Source organism: Parasteatoda tepidariorum, chromosome 4, assembly GCF_982258835.1.
Source record: "Parasteatoda tepidariorum strain Cologne lab strain chromosome 4, Ptep-v5.0, whole genome shotgun sequence".
In the NCBI taxonomy this organism is placed as follows: Eukaryota; Metazoa; Arthropoda; class Arachnida; order Araneae; family Theridiidae; genus Parasteatoda; species Parasteatoda tepidariorum.
Window position 1 is genome coordinate 55,147,652 of NC_141758.1, and position 26,352 is coordinate 55,174,003.

The 26,352-nt window shown below is 29.0% G+C and overlaps 1 protein-coding gene across 4 annotated transcripts; it reads right to left on the reverse strand.

Annotated features, from left to right (window-relative positions):
- Positions 1-26,209, reverse strand: LOC107442878 (uncharacterized). Of its 4 annotated transcripts, none has more exons than XM_016056546.4 (6): positions 26,054-26,209; positions 14,427-18,556; positions 12,700-12,906; positions 7,515-7,738; positions 5,380-5,458; positions 1-1,755 (listed from the first exon to the last, which is right to left on the reverse strand). In XM_016056546.4, exons 2-6 carry the CDS (start codon positions 18,552-18,554, stop codon positions 1,561-1,563), a joined length of 4,833 nt encoding a protein of 1,610 aa, XP_015912032.1. In that variant the 5' UTR covers positions 18,555-18,556; positions 26,054-26,209; the 3' UTR covers positions 1-1,560. The 4 variants fall into 4 exon arrangements, with proteins under 4 accessions (XP_015912032.1, XP_015912035.1, XP_015912033.1 ...); XM_016056549.4 differs by having other exon boundaries at positions 26,030-26,131; XM_016056547.4 differs by having other exon boundaries at positions 25,859-26,094.
- Between the last annotated feature and the right edge of the window lie 143 nt (positions 26,210-26,352).

Consider the following 26,352-nt stretch of genomic DNA (forward strand, 5'->3'; position numbering starts at 1 on the left):
TTCCTTTATACACAAAGTTTATTTTATAAAAGTGATATTTAAATGACAGTTTTACCAAAAGATATATAATTTCTTACATCTTTATGTTTACAATGTAAAAATAACAATATTTTACAATGTTTTATAATCAACAAAGATATTTCAAAGTTTGGCAAATAATGTAGACTAGCTTAATAGACTAAATATTTAATCTTTTTTGTAACTCTCTCCACTAAATGCTCATATTTTTGATTTGTGTTAACATTAAGTGTAAAAAAAAAATAGAAAATATACAAAATATAATAACAAAATACATGAATATTTCAAAGTATAAGGCACAATACAAATGTTGAGCATAAATATAAGATTATAGTATAATTTTTAAATTTAAAGTAAATAATACAAAAATTGAAAACAATTTGTTTTATACACAGTGAAATGAAAATTCATTACAGCTTCATAGCAAATTTTAGTTTCAATTCAGCAATTCATGTGTTAGCAAGCGGTATTTCTGTTCAATACTAAATCAATCAGGATCTGTGATTTAATTCAATATTTATCTTCCTGTTATATTCCTAAAAGCATATGCTTGTTCAAAAAAAATTTGCAACGTTAAGGAAACACAAGACTTTTTAATTGCACGACTTTTAAGTTGCTAAAAAATACACGCCTCAATATCTTTTGACATTTATTCAAAATTCAATTTTATGAAATAACGTAACACATAAAGCACTGATGAATATTTAAGAATTTAGGTTTTGTTACATTTGATAGCATTACCACTTTCAAAAAAGATGAATGAAATTTTAAATGCTACTTGAAGTGATACTAGTTATTATCATTTCGTAAAAAATATAAAATTTTAGTAAATAATATTGTGTAGTAATCAACATTTCGCAAAACAAAAATTTAAAGTAACTAAAGTCATGCATACTTTAAGATCTGGTAAAATTGTCACTAATTTAACTTAAAAGTAAATAACCATAAAATTCTGCATCTGAAATTAAAGCTGTAGAAAATTTGAATTACTTAACTCACTCTAAAAGATTGGACATGCCGCAAAGGTGCATTAAGTAATGAAGGTATAGTTATTTCCATTTTGTTTAAAGACATACAATTTTAGTAAAATATATTGTTTAGTAATCAATATTTTGCAAAATAAAAATTTAAAGTTAACTAAAGTCACAAATACTTAAAGACCTGGTACAATGTACACTAATTTTAGTTCAGAGTAAATACACTGAAAATTCGGCATCTGAAGTTAGAGCTATAGAAAATTTGAATTACTTAACTATATGATTGGACATGCCACAAACTAATTAAAGAGTTTAATTAATCATATCTGCCACACACTTTTATATTACATATTATAAAAAAATTATCCTATCCTTACATATTTTGAACATAAAAAAAATCAATACATATTTATCAATAAAAAAAAAATCCATCCTGTAAAAATTTAAGCTTATTTTTACAGGATGGATTTACATTTTAAGATACTATCTTACGTAAATGGAAAAGTTCTTTCATGAAAAACAAGTCATAATTAACAAAACAAATTGGGTTACAAAACAATATTTATCACCATCTGGGGTGTTTTGGACAAAAAGGAATGTGATTGTATACAGCGTCTGCATCTGGAAATTCTTGTACGCAAACCCAACAAAAGTGTGAATGGCAAGTTCTACATGTCATGTGATCACATCCTCCATCTTTTTGAATAGCAGTGTTGCAATTGGGACATTGTTTACATTCAGATGATTCTTTTTGCCAGATCTTAAAAGAGAAAAACATAATCGAAATAATTATTGCAGTGAAATTGAATAAAAATTTAATATTGCGATTCAATATAAATAAATAAAGAATAGAATATACAATTTTTTACAGCAGATCGTTAAAAATTTTTAAAACTAAAACGCAACTAAAATTGAACTACATTAATGTTAACATAATGTTAAATGTCACACATTTAATATTAAGTTAACATTTAAGTAACCATAACAGGGTGCGTAGCCAAATCTTTCAACAAAAAATAAGCACTTTTCAAGCACTCAAAAAATATTTTTAAGCACTACATAAACTAACAAAATGCAAATTTATTTTCCAAAACTTTAGATGATCATGAGAAAATGACTAGTTTCTAACAAAAAACTCTTTCCTTGATTATATTAGCCGTTATAAAATGACCGAGAGATTTTTCGGCTCGATATCAAGCGAACTCGCAAATATTTCATCAAACATGTAAAATTATTGAAGCTTTCATATGCTATGGTCCATAGCTCAAACGGTAGGCTCAAATGGATTGTGGTTGAATGAATTGTGAAAATGCTGAACAGAACAATGTGCAAAGCATGCTTTTGCATAATACATGACAAAAATCGACAAGGTAGAGAAAAAAAAATTATCTTAGAAAAGGGAAATTGAAGCACTTTTTTAAAAACACCCATGGAAAAAAGCACCTTTAAGGGCTTTTAAATAACGAAAATTGAAAATAAGCACCTTTATGCATTTTTTAAAAACGCTATGCACCATGTTGAACTACATCAATGTTATCTTAATGTTAAATGTCACACATTTAATACAAAGTTAACATTTAAGTAACCATGAAGTTACATTTAAGAAACCCTTAGTCTCTCAAAGGAATTCAACTATTGAAAGGTTGGAGATAAGGGGGGGGGGAATTTTAATTTTAATCCTTTTCATTTCATTTTCACAAATAAACTGATACTAGATTACTCTATTTGGCACTATCTTTTGATATATGTAAAATATAAGGCCATCCCCCAATCAAAATTTGAGGTATAAAGTGTGCTGTATTTTAGATTCTCCATTAATTTTTGTTGCACAAAATTATGCAAATACAATCTACAATATTTGAAAAATATTTAAATAGTAAACACTTATTAATTTTTAGATTTTTGATAAGCATCTATATTTTAATGCAATTAACGTTAAAGAAATTTTTTAATGCTATTCAAATCACTTCATATATTTAAACTGAAATAAGATTAGATTTTAAAAAAATTCTAAAAACTGAGAAACGTGTAGTTTTAAATTACTTGCTCAAAACCACAAATCACATCATTTTATTGCTTTAAAGCTTTGAGGTAAAATTCATACAAGTTCTAAAAACTATCAACCCGTATTTCTCTTTATCTAACAGGGTGCGTAGCCAAATTATTCAACAAAAAATAAGCACCTTTTAAGCATTTTTCAAGCACTCAAAAATTATTTTCAAGCACTTCAAAAAAATATCATAATTAGGCAGGGTTGAAAGTTTTTGACAATTGAAAGTTTTATCTTGTTTTAACCGTCATGTCAAAAAGAAAACCTTTTGGCATTGTTTTTGAAATTTTGAATAATGTAAAATGAATGGGGTTTTCATACACTACGATCTGACAATACGACGAAATAGATTGGGGTTGAATTAATTGTGAAAACGTTGAATAGAACAATGTGAACTGTGTCTTTTTGCATAATTCGAAGCGAAAATCAACATGGTAAAGGGAAAATCTCATATTGAAAGAGGGAAAATTGAGCACTTTTTAAAAACATCCAATGAAAAAAGCACCTTTAAGGGCTTCAAAAAAATGAAAATCAGCACCTATAAGCACTTTTTAAAAACGCTACACACCCTATCTAATAAAGCGGTCCTTTTTAAAAAAAAAAAAAAAAAAAACTTTTTTTAAACTCTATCTATTATTACTATATCATCAAAAGTTTGTCAAGTGGGAAAAATTAAAAATTTAATCTAGATTCCAAGATGAAGAGGGTCTAGTCATCTTATGTAACTTTACCAGTAAGTTACAGATCAATGCAATCAGAGTATCCATTTTGCAGTATTTACTCATGTTTTCTTGAGGGATTATTAATTTGATAACCCAATTTGACAGAAAAATTCATCAAATTGAATTAACATTTATTATGATGACCCACTTGATTGCTTTCAGGAACTTTCCAATTTGGAACTCCTCTCTAAACAATATGGCATTGTAGTAATATGAAATTTCAATAATTAAAATAAAAAACTTTACCATTTTTAATAGTTTTTAACCACTATTTTGCAAAGACATCCACCTCTTTAATTATTAAGAAAAAAAATCATTATTAGAAAATATAAAAATTCAAAGTTTATAAAAAAATTGCAACTATATTCAAAATTTTAATATTTTACTTTTTAACACATTCCTTTTTCTTAAATAAGTATTGATAGTAATATACTAAATTTATGATGGAGGTGATTTGTAAATAACATGTATTTTAACAATTAGCTGCTCTTTAAATTTTCAAGTTTTCTTAATAAATTAAAAAAAAGTTTCTTATTTTCTGTTTATAAAGATTTTTATAAATGTTGGCTCAATGTGTGTTTTTAATTTGATTTTATGATTATATTACTAAATTAAGACATTGTCTGCAGTGTGCTTATTCTTGCTGCACACCATCCTATGCTGTTTTTTTTTCTTAAATTTTTTTCACTGTGTTCTTAGAGCACTGATCTTACTGCTTTGATTTACTAATTTTTGTTAAAAAATAATATAATTTATTGTTGATAACTACATAAGTTTATAGCATTTTTGAAACTTTGTTTGTTATGTAACTGAGGATTGAGTTTATGACAAGAATATAATTGTCTTAATAAATCAATCAAATGCTGAAAAAGTGCAAGATTTCAAAATTATGTGATATAAAACATTAATGTAACGGAACATTGCAATGTAAGAGTGATGATATGCCAAAATCTTAACATCACTCAGTTTTAGCCTCAGGTAAACTGCCTATTTCCAGCATAAAATTATAAAACCAAGATATATTTGAAAATTAACAACTAGAAGATTAACAACTAGAAGATAACCAAATTTATTATTAATCTTATTTTAAAAAATTTTTGTTCGATTCTGTAACCAGTTTTGTACCCTCCGATTCCAATGCTTGTTACTCACAAGCATGTGCACAATAACTGTTAAATGGTTTTTTTTTTTAGCATTATATCAACCTATTTTTAGAAAATTTTGTTTAAAATGGATCACAAGTTTGTTATAATGGAATATGAAAATTCTTTCAATTTTGAACTGCAGTCGTATTTTAAATCTTAAGAACTTTGGGCAATATAGTAATAAGTGACATTTTTTCCAGGGTTAACATTTCTACAACAGTCTGATCTTTAGTATTGTTTCGAGATAAATAATTTCTAAGTTTCCAGGATTTCCACTAGATAAAAATACAAAATATATGGAAAAAAAAACTTGTTGTCTTCATGGTAAAAATGCATTTAAAAAGCACTGTCTACAAACAGTTAAACTTTTATCATCTTTTAATTGTATTGTCTTATTTTAAGTATAATGATTATATTTAGAACTTAAAATTTAAATTGTTTTTCAAACAAAAATAACAAATGCATACTTTAAATGAGTAATCAGGATCATTTTTTGAACCTTGATACATTTCACATGAAAATCCTTGGTGATACACAACATTACACCTAAAATGAAAAGTATAAACATTTAAGAAATCAATAATAAAGCAATTAAAATATTAAAAAGGTAAAAAATAAAAATATTCTTCTAAAATCCAGAAAATATAAACTTGAAATGAAAATTTCCAAATCATTTTTTTTAGCAATGAAATCTTTAGAAACTCTCCCCCCTCTTTTTACACAATACATTCAATTACTAAAAAAAACTTAAAATAATATATTAGTAAAAAAATGTTCAAAACGCATCCATTGTAATTCAGGATTATTAATTAAAACATAACTAGTGTTTAATATCTTTTGAAGTTTCCCATACATATTTCATATATACAATTACATATATATTTCAAACAGTATATATATAAAAAGATGAAAGGTTTAGGACAACATTCTCAGTTTCAGCAATTAGGTTCAGCTGCAAAATACTTAATTTTTGTTTTATGGGTTATTACAAAATGTTCAAAGCAAGTTCATTATGTTTAAAACATTAAAAAGTATTTATATTACAGACAACATATACAGTGTATGCACAAAATCATATTGAATAAAGCAAGTGTCTGGTTGGTTGATAACAGCACAATTAGAAGGCAGGACTTTTACTAAGAATATAATTTCAAAACATGTGTACAATCCCAATCATGCTTATTTAACATATTGCTTATTGCTTCCAGGAATGGGTTTAGAGTTTTAATGACCTAGCTTAAAAAATAAAACTTGCTACATTTCAAATTTTAATTAATAATATTTCATTACACTTAATATCATGCAAAATATAGAGCAATAGTTTAAAATTTAAAACACACATTTTACACAGATTTGCTACTCAAACAGAATAATAAATTTCTCTGACCCGACTTTTGCCAAACAGCATAACAATTCAGAGATTCTCAGGCATCATCTAGCCCAGGGGTTTCCAACTTACATGAGGCCGGAGGCCACAATTAAAAACACCAGTCATATGGCGGGCTGTAACTTTATCATAATTTTATATAGGGCTCTTTTATGTTCAAAGGAACATTAAATATTACTGTCAGATTTTTATCAAGTTGTACAAAACAAAAGTATTGAATTACAAATTAAAATAAGAAGCAGATTTTTAAAAATATTTAATTGCACATTAAAAAATTCTGGCTACAATAGCTTTAAAGTGCACCTAAGTATTAAACAATTAATGTGCAACAAATATCTAATTGCTAAGATATAAAACTTTAAAAAGGTTGGCATTATAACTTACATAGTAGCACACAAAATGTTCAATGAGAGAATTGAGGTTTGTCTGCTGCAACCACCAGAGAATAGATATTTACATTTTAAATTAATTTACATATGTAATTCATTTTGTACAGAATGAGTGGTTTCAAAAAAATAAATCAGAGAATTTCTTCGAGAAAATTTCTGATACACACATGCTAAATTATATTCACAAAATAAAAAAATATGTAAATAATATAAAATAAAAAACGAAATTAAAAAGAGCAACATACACAATTATTTTTGTATTTGAATAAATATTTTCTTGGATGCAAAACCTGAGAAATAACTTTCTTTTGCATCGTTGGTATGTTAAATATCACAGAAACGAAGAAATAAGGGTTTCTTTTAAACGAGAGATGTATTTTAGATCAATATAGATTTTTTACGAAAATTGTCCACAAAAAAATGAGAGCTAATATATTTAAGTTCGCGGGCCGGAACACACTTATATATACATATACAGGCAGAGAGAGAGGTGTAAATACATATGATTATTATATAAATTTCTATCTTTAAAAATGGGTAGGTCCAGACTCCCTTAAAAACCCCTCAACTATGTCCTTAGAAATTCTTACAGTTAAGAATTATACCAAGTTACACATAAATGTACTTTTATTCACATATGATGAAAGAAATTTTATCCTCATGAATAGAATAGCTTTTTGATTGGACCAAATTTTATTGATTTTAAGAGAACAGTCATTACACCATCTCTAAGTATAGTGGAATGTTCTAATTTATGATTCCATGCAAACTATAATCCATGCTTTAAAATGTAACCAAATGTTTATAAGAAAGATTATTTACTCACTTGATACATATATCATTGAGGCACAAAGAACAAGTATGTTTGGATTCAGAGAAGCCATTTTTATTGAAGAACATAGAGCAATCTGGTCCTGGGCAATAAATATATTCTTCCCTATGATCCTCCAGATACTTTTCCATAGACTTTTTCAATAAGGCATCCAATTTTGCCTGGTCATATTCAAGTGCCTTGCTGATATCATCTAAAATAAGTTCTTTATTGCATCCCTAAAATAAATGCAAAATGGCACTATTACAAAAATAAAATAATGATAAAAATATAGCTAATTGAAAAAATAACTGTATTTATAATAACAGTAAATTACGTGATTTAATAAATTATAATTTAATTTGCCCTAATAAATATATTTATTAGTGATAATTTATTAATAATAAATTTCAATTTATTAAATCGCATAATTTTTATTTCTTAAAAAAAAAACTCAACTGCAAAATAAACAGTTTGACTTAATTGAAACACAATTTTAAAAACAAACAAAAAGTAATTTTAACTTGTAAAATCAAACGTCAAATTTTCAAATAATCTTTAAGAGTGGCTTGCATGAATAGTTTTTAACTATATAGAACAAATAGAAAATTTAAAACTAACTAATTAAAATTTTGGAGTTTTTTAAAATTCTTTTTAATCTTAATTCACCGATAGTTTCTGAATGGAAAAATTTTAGGAGACTTTTCCCTTGATCATAGTTTATGCATCTAATAACACTGTTTTTGCTGAGTGGATAATTTAATTAAATTAGAATGTTCTTACAAATAAGGAATTAGTAAAACTTGCTCATAGAATGTCACAAAACAACTTTCAGATTGATATAAATAAATAGATTTTGACACAATTCATTTAACATTACTTCATTTTCACACCTTCTTTTAAAAAATTTTTTTTATTTAACGCTATTTAGAAAACAATATTTTTATTTTAAAAAAATTCCACCTCTTAGAAGCGTTAGAATAGGATTAGTTAAAAGCCAAAAATATATGACCTAAGCACTTTAAGTAATAACTAGGAGTACATTTGAACGTTGATTTTGAACATTACACAAAGCCTTTTATCACTTATTTTTGGTTCAACAATTGCTTTTTTTCTAAAATACTCTTGGGTTTCTTTTCAAATTCGTCTTATGTAATTGCTCGAGATTTGGGACAAACATCATAAGATATGGATAATTCTTAGAAAGTTTTGCAAAATTAAATTAATAAGTTTTCTAGGACAAGTATAACTCTGCTATTAAATTTTTTCTAAACCAAGTATGGGCAATAAGATTTTTAAATGATTGACCATGAGACCAATTTATAGGGGTGATTGTGAGCCCAAGTCAAAATTCCGGAAAATTTCTTGAGTTAAAAAAATATATATGTATAAAAATAATAAAAAAACAGTTTAAATTGAAAAAAATTTAAACAAGGTTTTTTTTCTAACTTTTTCTCATTATTTCTTAGTTCACTTGAAATACACTGGTTATCATAAATTAAGGAAAATTCACAAAAATCGCGATAACTCAAGAAATTACACATGGAATTTTATGAAACTTACCCACAATATACAACACATAGTAAGGTATTAAACAACATAAAAAGAAATTATCAGACATTAATAGTAGTATAGAAATTAGCACATGTATAAAATAAACAAATTGGAAGTATCGGTTTGCAATAGAAAAAGTACCTTTAATATGGAATATGATTGCCTCTAGAAGCAATACAGCACAAACAGCGATGTGTGATGCTTTCAATTATGCGGTCTATCAGTTCAATAGGAAGTGAGAGCCATTGCTCTTGTAAAGCAGTTGCAAGCGTGGCAAGGGTCTGAGGGGGCGGATTGATGGCAGATACACGCCTCCCTAGAGCATCCCAAACGTGCTCGATAGGATTCAAGTCCGGGGATCGAGCTGGCCACTCCATGCGAGTAATTGTTTCCTGTTGAAGATAATCATCAACAATGCGAGCTCTGTGTGGTCTTGCATTATCGTCCTGTAACAGGAAGCAATCACCAATTGCCCCGGCATATGGGCGCACATAAGCATCAAGGATGTTGTCTCGATAAACCTGAGCATTCACGGTTCCCCTTGGAAAGACATGGAGGTATGTGCGCCCTCCTAAGGATATGCCTCCCCAAACACAGACACTGCCTCTTCCGTATGCATCTCTTTCACGGATGTTTGATGGATGATAACGGGTCCCAGGTTCTCTCCATATCAAATAACGTCTACTGTCACTTTCTAGACTAAACCTGGACTCATCCGTAAAGAGAACAGGCCTCCATTGATCTGACGTCCAGTGGACATGTTGTCGGGCCCACTGCAAACGGTCTCTCCTATGGCGTGATGTGAGCGGCACGCAAATGGCTGGTCGTCTCGCATACAGACCACCTTCGTGGAGCCTTCTGCGCACAGTTGACGTTGACACCAACCTTCCGGTGGCTGCAGCAAGAGAGGATCTAAGATGTGTCGGAGTAGCGGTTCTATTCCTGCGTGCACTTAATGTCAAATATCGGTCATCGGCACTGGTCGTAACAGTTGGCCGTCCTTGACTGAACCTCCTAGATGCCGAATCTGTGGTTTGAAATTGCCTCCAAAGTCTATGAACCACAGATGGACTCACATTTAGCCATCTGGCCACTTCTGATTGACTCTGCCCTGCCTCTAGTCTCCCGATGGCTCTCCATCGTAGTTCTTCAGGCAAATGATGCCTAGAGGTCATTATTACGAATTGGCTATCTCAGATTTTCAATGTCGCAATCACAGTAAAATTTGTGTGCTTTCTCTCAAACTTGGACTTTTATGCTCCAGGCAGATGACGTTAGCCGAGTGCAGCGCCACTAATTTGCATATTGCTATTTTACTCAGCTACTCTTAGTGGACAACATATGCAAATTTTGCACGGTTTGGCTTACTTTTGAAAGAGTTATCGCTATTTTTGTGATTTTTCCTTAATTTATGATAACCAGTGTATATTTAAATTTTACACATACCTATGATGACCTGGATAAGTAATTAAAATTTACAAATATGTCGTTCTTTCTTGAGTTTATGATTATAACAGCTATTTACTGATAAAAAATGAATATTAATCATGAATATAAGCTTATAAAGTATCTCTCTGGCTCTCTCTTGCAAACAAATAAAATAAACTGTGTTTTTAAGTTCCACCATTGAAAATTTGATTTCCAGAAACTTCTGAGATCAATTATTTTTTTAAACGTCTGGACCTTCGATCTCCGGAAACTTCCGGATCACTGTTAGCAAAAAATCCGGATTTTTTCCGGAGCACAATCAGCCCTGAATTTAGTAAAATGTTACAGATAGTATATCATTACAGATAGTATATCATTTAATGCAGGTCTGAAAGCCTCCAAATTTCAGTTTAGATTTTCAGTTCAAATGTTTATTGCCTCCTTTGTTATTTACTATGCTATGAATCAGATATAGACACCTATCTAAATTTGGTATAAATTGCATGCATCAATTCAGCTTTAAGCCTTTTCCGTTCTATTTATTTCATTTATAAGAAAACAAAATACAACCGTTCACATCAATAAAATTGAGCAAAATGCATGCAAAAATATTTAATTTTATAAGTTGGTAAAAATATTTTTAATTCCATTATAAGAAAAGCAAATATTTCCTATTTTTTAGAATGACATATAAAACTCAGAGGTACCAAATTAGCTATCAATAAACAGAAGAAAATTAACACATAAATGTGTGCAGTTTGCTTTAAAGAAATTCAAATTAGCCTAATTTAAAGATAAATACATCTCAATTCTACCTAGGTAATAGGTATGTTAACAAGCTCTTATGCATGAATTTGATTTTAAATTTAAAAAAAAAAGTAATGTCACTTTAAGGTATTGAATTAACATTGAAATTTTATACTTAGCATAAAATTGATTATTCGGAATTAATTTTCTAGTTTTTGATTAAATTAGAAGTAATCCTTGTTTTTTTAATCACTAAAAATTTTTCTCACACCATTTCAGACTTGAGTTTATGTTGTTCTTTTGTTTTTCTATAAGGAAAGAAGATAAAAGTTTAGAATAGTTTGTTGGAAGGGAGAATAATGAGAATTTTCTGCTTTTTTCATATTTATAAAAAATTGCTTTTTAATTTTACTTATTTCAGGGTGCATAGGTAAATTTATTAACAAAAAATAAGCACCTCTTAAGTACTATTTAAGCCCTCAAAAAATATTTTTAAGCACTATATACATTAACAAAATGCAAAATAATTTTCAAAGATCTTACATGATCATGTTAAAATAACTAGTTTCTGACAAAGAACTCTTTTCTTGATTATATTAGCCATTATAAAAAGATAGAGAGACTTTTTGGTTCGATACCAGAGGGTGGGAAATGAAGCCTGAAATTGAGAATATCTTGCAAATTGCAGCAGAGTTGCACATGAGAGTGCTAGAATCTCGCTGAACCCAGCTCAGTAGAAGCACATGTGGACTCGCAAGTATTTCATCAAACATGTAAAATTATTGCCGCTTTCATAGGCCATGGATCGACGGGGTCCCAAAATATATTGTGGTTGAATAAACCGAGAAAACGTTTAATAGAACTACCTGGAAGGCACGCTTTTGCATAATACGTAGTGAAAATCGACGTGGTAAAGAAACAAATCTCTTATTTGAAAAGGGAAAATTAAGCAATTTTTAATAACACCCAATGAAAAAAAGCACCTTTAAGGACTTTTAAAAAACGGAAATAAGTACCTTTAAGCTCTTTTTTAAAATGCTAAGCACCATGTATTTATATTGTGTTTTTAAAAGCAGAAAAAAATCATTGATTAGTTGAAAAAAGGAAAATTTTGAAACTCAAGGTATTTAAGGGGAAAAGAACTTATCTATCTTAAACAGAGTATTGTATGACGGAAATACTAAAAAACTATAATTTATATTACTAAACTGCAAAATTGTAATCTTGATTATGAAATTGTAATAATTGTGGATAAATCGTAATAGTTGGCAGGCACCTCTGGAAACTACACATTAGGTAAGAAGTTTTCTTTAGCTAATAAATTGTAGCTGTATTAATTCATTAATACATTACTGAAAAATATCTTTAAAAAATTTGAGAAAAAAAAAGACTTCATCGAAAATATATAATATGCAAATTATTCTAATTATTTTATAAACAGAGAGACAATTAAAGACATATAAACACTTACTTCTAAACAGCACTTTATTGGAAACTGAGCTTGAAGAACTAAGGCTTGTAGGCATTCAAAACAATATAAATGTCCACACATCTCAAGGCGATGTGTTAAATTCTGAGCGCGACATACACACACAGGACAAACTTCTTCATCGTCTAACACATCAGCAAAATTATTGAGATCTATACTGCTGGCTAATTCTTTTAAAATAAATTCAGCCTGAAAGAAATACATATGTACTAAGCAAAAAATACAATGAAATAGGATGAAATAAAAATAGCTATCTACTTTTCTTTGTTGATTTAAATAGATATATTTAACAAGTTATTAAAAAAAAGAAAAGATTTTGATGTTACAAATTTAGAATTCAAATGACTGTCACTAAATATGTTAATCTAATATCAGAAAGTAGATCTAACGATCAAATATTTTTTATTAAAAAACTTTAAGAGCTGCAAATAAAATCAGTAAATTTTTCTTTTTCAAATATTCAAGTTTTAGTAAATAGAAACATAAAATAAAAAACAGTGACTCTTGATTGATGTTTTATTTATCAATAATTACGGCAAGCCTTAAACTTTTTTTATAAGGAAAAAGATCAAAATACTAATAATTATTAGATAAGACAATCAACAGATCACTATTTAATGAAAAGAAACGGATATTGGATTAGCTAAAAAGAGATCATTTCAAATTTATCCATTTTGAACTAATACGAAATAAAAGAAATAATTTTGAACTAATATGAATTGACTTTTCTATCAAAATTAGTTTGAGTTCCATAATGTTTCATTTATCATCATAATGCGACTGCATAACAGTTACTAAATTATTAAGTAGTATAAATTTTATTTTCTCCATGGTTGCCTTACTACACCATTAAGCATGAAGACATTTACATTCATTTTATTTTGATAAGTTTATTTATTTTCATAAAACATATTTAGAGTTATTTTCCTAGGGGAGATTTCCGTATCATTATCTGTGGCAGAATAATCACCAAGTCTTGGAAACTTCCAGGCAGTGGCTCGCGAGAAACTAAAAAAAAAAAACATCACAGAAAAGGACCAACTCGAAAGGTATAACTCGTAGCCACCCCCGGGCAACATCTACATGTTTTTTTTAAAAAAAATTTGAAAGTTTAAAATCTATTTGGCTCCTTGGGGATTGCAGTTGGCGCGACAGATCACGATACGGAAATATTCCCTTTTTCCTTCTTAATCCCCCCACCGAGTTAAAATTTAATAGAAAGTACATATTAGTAAAATGACTTTTTCATGAAAATTTATTACTAAAAATTTCAGTTTTCCTTTTTCATTTTAATCTTTTATGTGCAGCCCTCTTCACTATAGAAACATATAAACTTACTGATAAAAGCAATTTTTTAAAAAAAATTCATGCATTTTTTTTTTTTTTTTTAATTTTTCACAGTCACAAAAAAAGCAAAGATCCAGCACATAGTGCAGCTTCATTAGCTTAATGCAGGCTTTGAAACATGTTTTTATTATGCTTAAATTAGCTCAAACAGCTTAACAGCCTAATGCTTCATATTTTGACAAGTTTCAATTAAAAATTTCTGCTCAATGTGCATAGTTTTTTATTGAATTAAAAGCTAGGAAAAACATGTGAACCTTCGGCCTTGTAATAACTAAAGGTAAAAAGTAGTAATTTAGAACTCTAACAATTACAAATTTTAAATAAACCAATTGTAACTAAGAATTAATCGATTTAATGATCACCTTAATGATGCTGTCTTCATCACCATGCAAGGTCAGTGTACAAGACTTAAAATTAAGTACAGCTAATCTAAGTCCACAAGAACCAATAAAATTTTCTAAGTCAGCACCATATTGAACTAATAAAGTTTTCAGTAGAATTCTGTTATTGCTCTTAGTAGCTAAAGAAATCTCTTTAGCTGTTTCTGTTTCGATTTCAAGTATAAATTGAAGAATTTGTTGCTTAACGGAGTGACATTTCTCTGCAGAGCCAAATAATCTTAATGATTTAGTCTTGTATTCACAAACAATGTGAACACCAAAAGATTCTTCCAAAGTTTTAAGCCGCAACAGTCCACCATGGCAAAGTAACTTACCAATGTCTTTATTAAAATTGTGGTCCAATACATCCCCTTCTAACAAACTATAAATAGTCCTTTGCAAAGCTTGTAATATTTCATAGTTACTAGAAGCCATTTTTAGTGAGCATATTTGATCATCAAATGGGAAAATATCAAACTTAAAAAGACCATTGTGACCAAATCTTTCCTTTACCATTTCTTCAAGTTCTATCAGTTTTTCTTCAAAACGAGGTTGTAGGGCATTAATAATCTTGAGACTGGATTTAATTACAGTACTAAAATTAGGCGTACACTGAACACCAAAAAGGAATTTTAAGTTGTTTGAAAGCTCGTCAGAAGCTGATACGATATCTTCATCATTTGAAACATTTATATATACTTTCATTAGAGTGGCAGATGGTTTTGGCATATTAACTACTACTTTGAAGTCAACAAGTTTAGTGTGTTTCCTGCATACATCTTCTATTTTTTGTGTAATAATTAGCAGATCATTTGAAGAGGTTTCAAATGGAGGTTCATATTTTAGTTCAACTCTTTCAAACTCTATAAGAGGAGGCAAAAGCCTCCTTAATTCAGATTCAACTTCAATTAGCCTTGCATCTGCTGGTAAGTTTGATAGAGCCAAAATATTACTCTGATCAACACTAACGAAAACTTCAACCCCAAAAAGGTTGATACTTCTCATAGCATATTTTCGTGCAAATGCAAAATGCTTTGGAGAAAATTTTACTAAAGCTACATCACGACATTTCCTTCTTATGAAATTTATATTAATAGATTTTTTGATAGAATAAGGTACATTATCTGCTTGTTTTTTATCACCTAAACTATCTTGGCTTTCAGTTGTACTATTATGCTTTACCATCAAAGATTTTATTTTTCCACCCTTTAACCATTTTAACTCAACTGGTATAACAACATTACCATTTATCATTTTAAGAAGATGAGTTTCTTCAGAATTCAAAAGATTTTCATTTTCTTGTTTGATAATATCTTCAAGAACTCTTACTGCCTCATCAATACAAGCTTCAGAAGCAAACACACTAATTCGTCCTTTTTCTATGGATGGATCAATTACAATAGACTCGTCTGATAGAGTAGCTTTAATTTTGTTTTCAGTTTCTTTCAATTTGCGTCCTTTCTTGCCAAGCAGAACTTGCTTAATAATTCTTTCTCCAACAGGTTCAATAACTTTCTCAACTAAAGTATTTTCAAACATGTCCGAGTAATCGAAATCTAACGACTGTTCAGTAGTCAAAGCACTCATAACGATATCTTTTGGTATAGCAGTAATATTAATTAAAAAATCTCTGGTAGTAGAAATCATATGGTCGAATACAATAAACTCGGGCAACTTCTCAGTTTGGCATATAATAGAGGAAGGATGTAAAAAGGAAACACATCGAGAGGAAAGCATCCTGTAACCACTTCGGTGATGTCCAGTAAAAACACAGAGATTCATTTTGAAACATTCAAATAATAAATCAAGTAATGAAGAAGTTACATCCTCATCTTTAAACTCACGAGTTATATTTTTTTTCAGATTATCTTCAACGATTTGACAGATTTCTCCTACTTTCACATGGACATGCTTTAATGTATCAGAATTAAGATACATTTTTTCACACCATGAAGCACTTGAGTTATTTTCCAGCCATAATTTATAAATATAAAGGTAAGAAATTGTATCACTTTCACTCTGATTCAATTGGCACTTTACAGCATCAACTTTTCTCTGTAATTCTGTATCATTGAAATATTTGAAAATTCTTCCTTTTACTGACAAAAATGCAACAAGTATAACAGCTTCAAATCCCAATTCCCATTCTATACCAACAGAAATAACTTTCGAATATAACGGAGGAAAAGGGAGCTTTATTATTCTTTCACCTAATTTAGTTAGTTTATTATCTTTGATGGCATTTGATTTTTTTAATAAATTCAGAGCACGAGATTTGGTTTCTGAAGGGAGGTTTTCCACAAATTCTATAGCAGCAGCACTGTAAGGTTCATACTGATATACTTTTATCATGGCATTAAAAGGATCAATAGTAAGAATTTCAGGACATTCTGATGCAGGCATTTCATCACAAAAATTTTCTTTGCTATACAATCGATAGCAAACACCATTGCTAGCAAGAGCACCGGCTATTTTTTTGAGCAACTTTGCTCTATCGCAAGAAATGAAGTGAGTAGTTAAAACATCCAATTTTTTACTAGGATCATACAATGGCTCTCTTTTTAACCCACAATCAATTACATACGAAACAGAGGGAATTACAAATGATTCGGCACAGTCTGTAACTAAAAATACAACTCTATTTTTGGATTGTTTCTGATAGCACATGTTTAACCATTTCATTTGCTCAGGTTGAGTTCTGTTTTCATGAAGCAAAGCAAAATCTAAATCGGTAAAGGACAAAGAATTTAGCTTTGCTCGCAAGGCCACTGAAGCAGACTGAATATCAGGAATGGATGGTAGAAATACCATAATATCTCCATCTTCATTTAAAGAATGAATGGATACAATAGTTTTAACAACATCATCAATATAATCATCTGTAGGTAACAGAGGTGATTTTTTCCAGACGGTAGAAGCAGGAAATGTAAGGCAAGGTGGCGTGATAATATCCACTTCATAATCAGAAAAGTAGCTTTCATACTTTACAGATTTATCACATGATGATAATAATAAAATGAGTTTAGAATCTTGTTGATCCTCCAATACATCTTTCAACTTAGCTAATAACATGTCAACTATAATGGTGCGTTTTAAGGGTAATCTGCAAATCGAAATAAAATCCTTTTCTCTATTAACTATTTTAGGATCTTTTAAAATAAAATTCAGCAACTCCTCAGCAGTAAAGAACCTTATATCATTTCCCTTCCCACCTGATCTACTACTTTTGGGACACAGGTTATTCACATTAATTTTCAAACTGGAGCTTAATATCTCATTAGCTTCACAGGACAACAATAGGTGGTTGGGGTACTCATTTTTCAATAAAATCGGGAAAACAACATTTAGATAGTACATAGAATCAGATGATACAATGATAACCCTGTTATCATTTAATTTAGAAACTAATGAACTTTTTAGACTGTAACCAGGGAGAACTTTATCAAAAAGCTTACACTCACTTTTTACAGATTCAAGAATTGAATCACCTTTTTGCAAAATTTCAATCATTTCACAAGATAACAAAGAAGATAATTTTTGCTTAGCACTTTTTACAAAATTTTCAAACTCTTCCCTTTGGAGATGCAAATTATGGACATGTGCCTGAAAAATATCACTCGGCGTTCCTTGTTGCTTATATGCGTGCATTCTTTCAACATTCTCTAAATTTTTTTTAGTAGACTGTTCCAAAAGGAAATCAATTTTTTTTCTATATTCTATAATAAATTCAGATGGTTTTTGATTTCTGAGCCTTTCAAGGAAAGAACTTGTCTCATCTAAAATACTCATTGGTTCATTTTCATTATCATCTGATGGTGAATAAGGTTTAAAATTATTATTATTCGATGCCATTTTGTCTGAATAATTATCTGGATTATAATCCACTGATCTATAGCCTGAGGAATGAGATCTATGTTGCGAATAAGTGGGATTTTGAAATTTTCGTTGACTATGTAAGGATTGAAATTCTGGATCACTGCACTCTACTTCTTTTCCTCTCGAAAATGATCGGTGAGTGGAATATCTTTCATGATCAGGTGGTGCTCTTTCACGGGAATCTGGGTAACAATTTTTATACTGACCTCTCCCTCGTTTCCAATTCCTCCTCATACCTAGAAAGCAATGGTACAGCATTACTTTAGACAGTAAATAGAGAATGAATATATTTTTAGAAAATATTCTTGTGGGCAACTTGGATACCCATTTAAATTAGAAATAAAATGATAAAAAAGGAATTTTTTCATAATAAGTATCTTAAATTCAGGGGTGATTGTGAGCCCAAGTCAAAATTCCGGAAAATTTCTCGAGTTTTTTTTAAAATAATAAAAAAAAAAAAAACAGTTTAAATTGAAAAAAACATTATACAAGGTTTTTTTTCTTTCTTTTTCTCAGTATTTCTTAGTTTACATAAAATATATTTAAAATTTTACATATACTTTTACCATTTACACATACCTATGATGACATGGAGAAGAAATTAAAATTTACAAATAAGTCTTTCGTTATTGAGTTTAGGATTATAATAACTATTTACTGATAAAAAATGAATATTAATCATGAATATAAGCTTATAAAGTATCTGGCTCTCCCTTACAAACAAATAAAATGTATTTCAAGTTCCACCTTTGAAAATTTGATTTCCGGAAACTTCTGTGATTAATGATTTTCTGAAACGTCTGGAGCTGCGATCTCCGGAAACTTCCGGTTCACTGTTAGCGAAAAATCTGAAAATCCGGATTTTTTCTGGAGCACAATCAGCCCTGTAAATTCTAAAATTAGGCTTATATGAGTTTAAATTTGAATACTCCATGGCAAAAGTAAGTTTTTGACATAAAACCTTTTTCATCACTATTTGACCAGAGACATACATTCTAACAAGAAGTTATTGAGAGAGTAGAACGCTTTATTTTTCCTTTTTTTTCGAAGAAAAAAAAACCCAGTAATAATCTCTTTTTTTTATAAACTTACTAAAAATACAATGTGACATTGGTATTTAGTTCAAAGCTAAGCTTTCAAGTCATGTAAAAGTTCCATATCAGGACGTCCATTTCCGGAAGGGTAATTTTTTCAGGACACTTCTTAACAATCAAAACATTTCCCAGTTAAATTTTTTTTCTTCACATTAGCAACTTGTTGAAAAAAGTAAGCAGGTATGAGAATTTTCAGCTTTTTCACAAAATTCCTCTTTTTGATTTCTACCAGACCTGAATTTTGTTCAATTTCTGATTTCGACTACAATATGAAAAACATAGGATATCACGAAATCAAAAATTTGGCATTTCACTACAGCATGAAAAAATAGTGTATATTTTTCACGTATAGCATAAAAGAATTATTAACGCACTTAGTTTCAGTGTGTGCAACAATGTCACATTTTGAAAAAATTGCGAATTTGAGATGAACATGTCACGCCCACAGTGGGTCATTAATTGATTATTCAAAAGCAAGATTTGGACCTTGCAGATCTTTCAGTTAAAAATGAAATCAAAATTTTAAAAACTATGTGGTATCCTAAATTGTTGATCGACAAAACCAATTGGGATATTAAAAACGTCACAAATCGAGTCATCAAAAAATAATTCTAAAAATGCACGATTGGAAATTTCCCATGTGTGATAATATAGCATTAAAAAACTGTTAAAATCGGTAACAATAACTGACAAAAAAGCGATCGTAAATCCACGTGAGATTGTGGGTGAATCCACGGGATCCACGTGAGATTGATTGAGCGTAAATCCACGTGAGATTGATTGAGTGTGTGCGCTATTCAAAGTTTGTCAATCTTGATAATATCGTGTTAAAACGTAGAGATTTTAAAAATGAAAGGAAAATTCTCTTTAATACCTGCTGAAAGAATGATCGGCTAAACCACACAGATTCACTGTTTAAATTGTTGCTAATTGAGTAGGTTGAAAATAGATGGCGCCAAATAAAATGCGTAATTCGAAATTTCCATCAAGGTTTCAAAGACCATGTGGAAATATGTAACAAAGTCTGCAGAAATAGCGCAACCATATGGATTTATTCGTAGTTGGTTGAAATTTACCTTAATTATCGTCCTTTTTTTTAAAGTTAGGACATTTGGATGTTTGTTTATCTTTAAGACCCATTATCCGGAAAAATCTATTTCCCGGACTTAATGGATATGGGAAATTCCACTGTACTGTAAAAATACCAACACACTACCAAGTGTTCGCCCCTTTTGCCAAATATTGAGGCAAACCTTATATTAGCCGAATATTGGACCAACATTCAGGAAAGTATTTTTTTGACTAGTTTTTATTTTTTTCGAATTTGAACAGATTTAATAAAGAATAATCTGTAAATGAAATTTTTACTTTACATTATTTGAAATTAGTTTTTACACATATTTGTTAAGTTCTAAAACTTGCCCACATCTTGTAAATTTATTATTTAGAAGATAAAGTGAAATGTGAAATTGGAAGAACTGAAATTAGAACCACAAGTTTTGCACTGTTCATTTTCCTCCCATTATAACCCAGAAAGTCAATTTCAAGTTTCTTTTTCAACACTTTTTGTTTCACGAATAAAGAGCAGTTTGTTTCTATTCCATTTTTACTATTTTAATACAGCACAGCATTTTAACAGAGCTTTTATGATAGATTTTATTCTTTATTTTCACTTTTTTCCTGTATCATTAAGGCAGATAACCAGTAACATAGAAAACTAGGATTTTCAACATTGAAATTAAGCTTTAAAAACTAAGAACATGTTTTTCCTTTCTGTTTCTCTTTTGCCTTTTTTTAAAATTAACTTTTCTTTTTATCAGCACTTTTTTAAGACGCAGCGTTTTTTAAAGAGCATTTTGAATAAACATTTTTCTTTTATCCTCACTTTTCTAATAATACAGCAATGTAAAACAGTTAAAAAAAGAATTTTAGCTTTAAATTCATTTGAAAATTTAAGAAAAATTTATGATTTGATTTCATCTAGCTTTTTCTTTTTAAAAAAACTTTTTATTTAGCTACGTTTTTATTATGATGCAGCAATTAAAAGAGTTTCTATTAGACTCTGTTCCTTTTTCTAACTTTTTTTTGAAGAAAAAAAAGTAACTGGAAAATTGAGATGTTCAGCTTTAAAATTTTCTTTTGAGATTGATTTTTATTTTTGTAGATAACCTTTTTTTATGGATGTTTTTATAATAATGCGCCATTTTTAAAAGTGTTTCTGATAGGCAATTTTTCTTTGAACACTTTATGGATACTGTCTTAAAAAAATTGAGAGGATTTTTTTTTAAATTTCTCTTATGTTTTTTTCTTTCAACTTTACAACTGTAGTTCACATATATAGCTGTTAGTAAACTCATATATAGTTGTTAGTAAATTTTTCATTTATTTTAATTTCTAATGGATAACCATTGTGGTTTTTTCCCCTTTTCCTAAAAGCAATAATAAACTAAGTTTTGATTAATTTTCAATAATGACTTAACTTATTCATATATTAAAAATAATATTTATTGAATTATATAATTTTATAAAATTAATAACTATTCATATATAAAAATAATATAATCAATGATTTTAAAAAAAATTTTGCTAATCATCCACCATATATTCGGCAAAATCACTGTTCATTACATCTCCAATAAAAATCACAGATTACTAGTGTTCACAGCAGCAATGAAAATTTAGTGGCCCACTAGGACCACCTACGTATTCATGTAGTGCTCCAAAAACTTAATATGTAGATAAATTTTAGAGAAAAAAAAGCAAAATTACATAATTTATGTTATAGTAGGTACACATCAATTATTTTTTGCTATTTATAACACCCTAAAGCTAATTAAATTTAGGCGCATTATTCTATAATTATTAAAGATTAGTATTTAACAAAATTAAGTGCAAAACAAATGCAAAATAACATTAATAAATCGATTCAACGTAGAGATTAAAATGCTGAGAACAGGTAAATAAATAAATGAGAAAAACAGAAAAAGCAAGAACTAAACAAATATTAGGTACATTAAAAATTATCTAAAAAATGATACAATTTGAAATTTAGTCAGTTCTAATAGGAAAAAATTTATGGATTAATATTTACGGACAATTATACTGTCAGTATATGATTGCAAAGCACCGTATAACATGTAAATATGAAATTTCAATATTTAATTTTAAAATGTTTTGTACCAGACGGTTTTAGCAATTCTATTTGAATTCCAAACCACATAGAAAACAATAAAATTAGGACAACAATTTTTTTTAATAAATACACAAAGTTCGAAGAAGAAAAAAAACATTTTTTTGTAAATTTTAAACATATTTCAAGACAACAAATCAGTCAGTAAAGTGTGTGATTTTAGTCACATTTGGCAACAACTGCCGCTATACCACCATACTGGCATAAACCCCTATTAGGGGTCTATTTAGAAGAAATTTGGGCAAAATATCTTATCATGAAACAGGACGCTTCCCAAAATAATTTATTTTTTATTCAGACCCTTTACAAATTTGTTTATCTTCATTATTGTTTTGTTAATCAAATAAACCCTTCCCGGGGAGAGGGGGGGAGAAAGACAGTTTGAGACAAAGTAAGCTTCCCTAAGTTTAAATTCCAAATGTAGTATTCTAAGAAAATATTTCTACTTTTTACAAGCATCGTGCGCATATTCTTATTAATATTAAATCATATATCTATTATATATAATTCTCTTACGTGGCTCCCAAATTTTGGCTGTATTTCTTTTCCGCCGGTGGCAACGCTTGCTTTGTTTTGTTTACGTTTTGAAAACATCAAAGCATTCGGCCTTTTAATAATGTGTTTCTGATCTAATATATATAATTCTCTTACGTGGCTCCCAAATTTCAGCTGAAGTACTTTGTACAACTAAATAAGATTCTTTTCACAACACTTAAGCATTTACTTTATTTTCTTCATATATCAGTCGGCAAAGAATTCTGTTAGGTTAAAAAACATTTCGCTAAAAAAATAACGAATTCTAAAAGAAATAAAAATAAACAACTTAAAAAAATAAAATGCTGTTGCCAACCATAGAATTTTTTGAAAGTTAACTTAATAAATCAAAATGACATAGAAGCGCAACTAGATCAAAATTATGATACCTGAGCGCTTGACGTAACAAATCCTTCAATTCTATAAGTGTTGTATCGCCAAATGCCCAAATTAACAATTGTGTTTTTAAAGAAATTCTATAAAAAGTTTTAAATAAACAACCTACTTCTACAACTGCTTCTTGAAGAACTTGGCTCATTGATTAAAAATATTGTTTTAATTTTACAGTACTAACTTTACTTCTACTTTCATTATTGCTATGACCCTCTTTCATTACATTTTACAAATTCATGCTAAATTTGAGGACTTGAAGTTGTTTTGTGGTTGAATACTGACATTTAGAAATGTGTACATAAAAAAGTAATATTTAGAGGTTAAGAGTTTGCCTCAGAAAAATTTGAATTGTTGACATTGAATTTAACAATGGAAACAATCGTTTTTGTGAAAAATTGAATTGTATTGTTGACATCAAAACTAAAAATATTGTGTTTCAACTAAACAATACTACCTTAATTTATACTTTAGAATTGCCTCGGAGAAATTTGAATTGTTAGAAATGACTTACAGTTGTTCTGCTTCTGAACACTGATGAAAACACAAAATGATGGGCTTCATCAACAATAAAAAATATATACATTTATTTTACAAATTCTATATTATTAGGGTGGCGCACTTCAGAGAATTAAAAATTCAAAATTATCTTCATCGAAGTGGATGCTTTACATCCGGCGTTCAGTGGCAGACTACTATTTCATATTGTTTTACAACACATGGTTTTAGCCCTCTGGTGGGAAAGACTTTGAAACAAAACTTACAACAATTACTTTTCTCAACAACTGAAATTTAGAATAGTGTGATTATGAAAAATATGTCAACTGTTTGCAATTTCAAATTAATATTGAAATGTACAGGTTTAGAATTTTCTACAGTGAAAAGTTTTCGGAACTTCAGTATTCAAAAAAGTATGCAAAAGCTAGACTTAAAGAACGTATCCAATGAGCGAGCAAAGCGAGCATTGGATTGCGAAGCAATCCGAAATGAGCTGCGAAAGCAGTTCCGGGGGTTGGAGAGCGTTAGCAAGCAGGGGGCAAAGCCTCCTAGTATATATATATATATTTGTAAATAAATAATTTATCAATTTATATTTATTCATAAAATTGATTAATAGAATATAATGTAAATTAAAATTAATTTCTGCCAATTTTTTAAATCGAATATTATAAATTTAATAATTGTTTAAGTTTATTTAATGTGTAACACATTAAAAGTGACACATTACTAAGTTGTGCTATTTAAAATATGTCAAGTGAAATTATGAAAAATGTGGGTGATTTAGCTTCCAATCTTCATCCGTAATGAATATTCTGTGTTGAGCAGTATAGGCTTAATACCATTAATATTTGTATGTTGCATCTCTAATTTAGTAGCAGCAATTGTTGTGCAGAATCTTGTATCTATATACAATTTAAAAACTTCTTGAAAAGGTTTTTAGCAATTTTTGCAATAGCAGGACCCTAATTGCACAAAAGCAGGACCTTGGTTGAAAGAATGTGACATAATGCTTATTTTATATTCACAAATTAAGAATAGTTTCTTCACAATTTTACAAAAAACGGACCTTTCACAAAATATCTGGACAGACCCCTGCCTATGGATTACAATATATTGTAAAAATAAATAAAAAGAATGTAGTATGTCTGGAAATTATTAGATAAATTCTCAGTGAAATCTCCCTTTTCACTTACACATAACAGGAATTAAAGTATAGATTTCAATGCTCTTTAAAATAGTTTTTTAAGTTAAATTGGCTTTCTTCCTTTTCCCAGCATTGAATTTAATACACTATTTTTTCCAGAGGCATTAAGTGAAGAAAGGGTTAGTCCTGGGAATCTTAAACACCTGTATAAACTTATTTCGTATAGCATGCATCCAATGTTTTTAGACAATCAAATTTATTATTAATAATCATTTATTATAAAGCGTTTAAGTTCAAGATAAATTTTGAATCTGGTCAAATCATGGAATTTTTGGGGACCGGTCAAAAGACGTTACAAACCAACCCAGTTAAATTAGAAATTTAACTTTCCCTGTTTTATTTTGTTTTTAATACAAGAGATGTGGGAGTAATATAAAAACGGACGACGACACAGTTAACAAAATAAAAAAAATTTCTCTTAATAATTAAAATATTCTAGGTATTAACACAAGAAAAGTTCGTTTGATACAGTTTCGTATTTCTTACATGAAAATATAAAGACAAGTAATAGTGCCTAACATTTTAAAAATCAATAAAAATATCCCTTAGCGTAAATAAGGTTTTAAGTTAACAATATCAAATTAACTTTATACTTACACAAATAATGACAGAAAAGGGGAATTACCTAAAATCGTAGTGATAACAATAGTTTATTATACTTTTATAATTGCTCTAGATCATTACACCGCAAGAATAGACAAAAAAATACAACAGTTAATAGAGCAAGTAAAATAAATAGTGACCATCCATCTGAAATAAGTGTATTTTATTCAAGATTAGTAACAACTGCGCTTACTTTAAGTTTATCTTGATTACATACCTTATGTTAATGTTTCCGGAATTGTAAAAAGTTTCAGTTTCAATCCACTTCAGTCACGTGATAAAAACAAACTTTCAATGCCATCTGTTGAATACTTAAGGTTGGCGAATGTACAACAACCGATCTAAAAGATTGGACCGTTGAAAAAGTTGAAACAAATATTTTTTCTTTACTAATAAGAAGAGTACTCTCAAAATATTTTCGAACCAGATATGGATCAACTGAAATGAGTCTGATGCTTCGACGAATTTTGTAATTTTTTTTTGTAATTTTCTTAATATTTTATTAAAATCTATCAC

What these genes read in the sequence shown, in the direction of transcription:
- LOC107442878 (XM_016056546.4), bottom strand. Translation starts at nt 18,554, where the DNA reads ATGAGGAGGAATTGGAAACGAGGGAGAGGTCAGTATAAAAATTGTTAC. An exon ending in CTCAATGATATATGTATCAA is followed by an intron (nt 5,459 to 7,514) that starts GTGAGTAAATAA and finishes TTTTCATTTTAG; the next exon opens with GTGTAATGTTGTGTATCACC. An exon ending in ATCCTGATTACTCATTTAAA is followed by an intron (nt 1,756 to 5,379) that starts GTATGCATTTGT and finishes TTCTCTTTTAAG; the next exon opens with ATCTGGCAAAAAGAATCATC.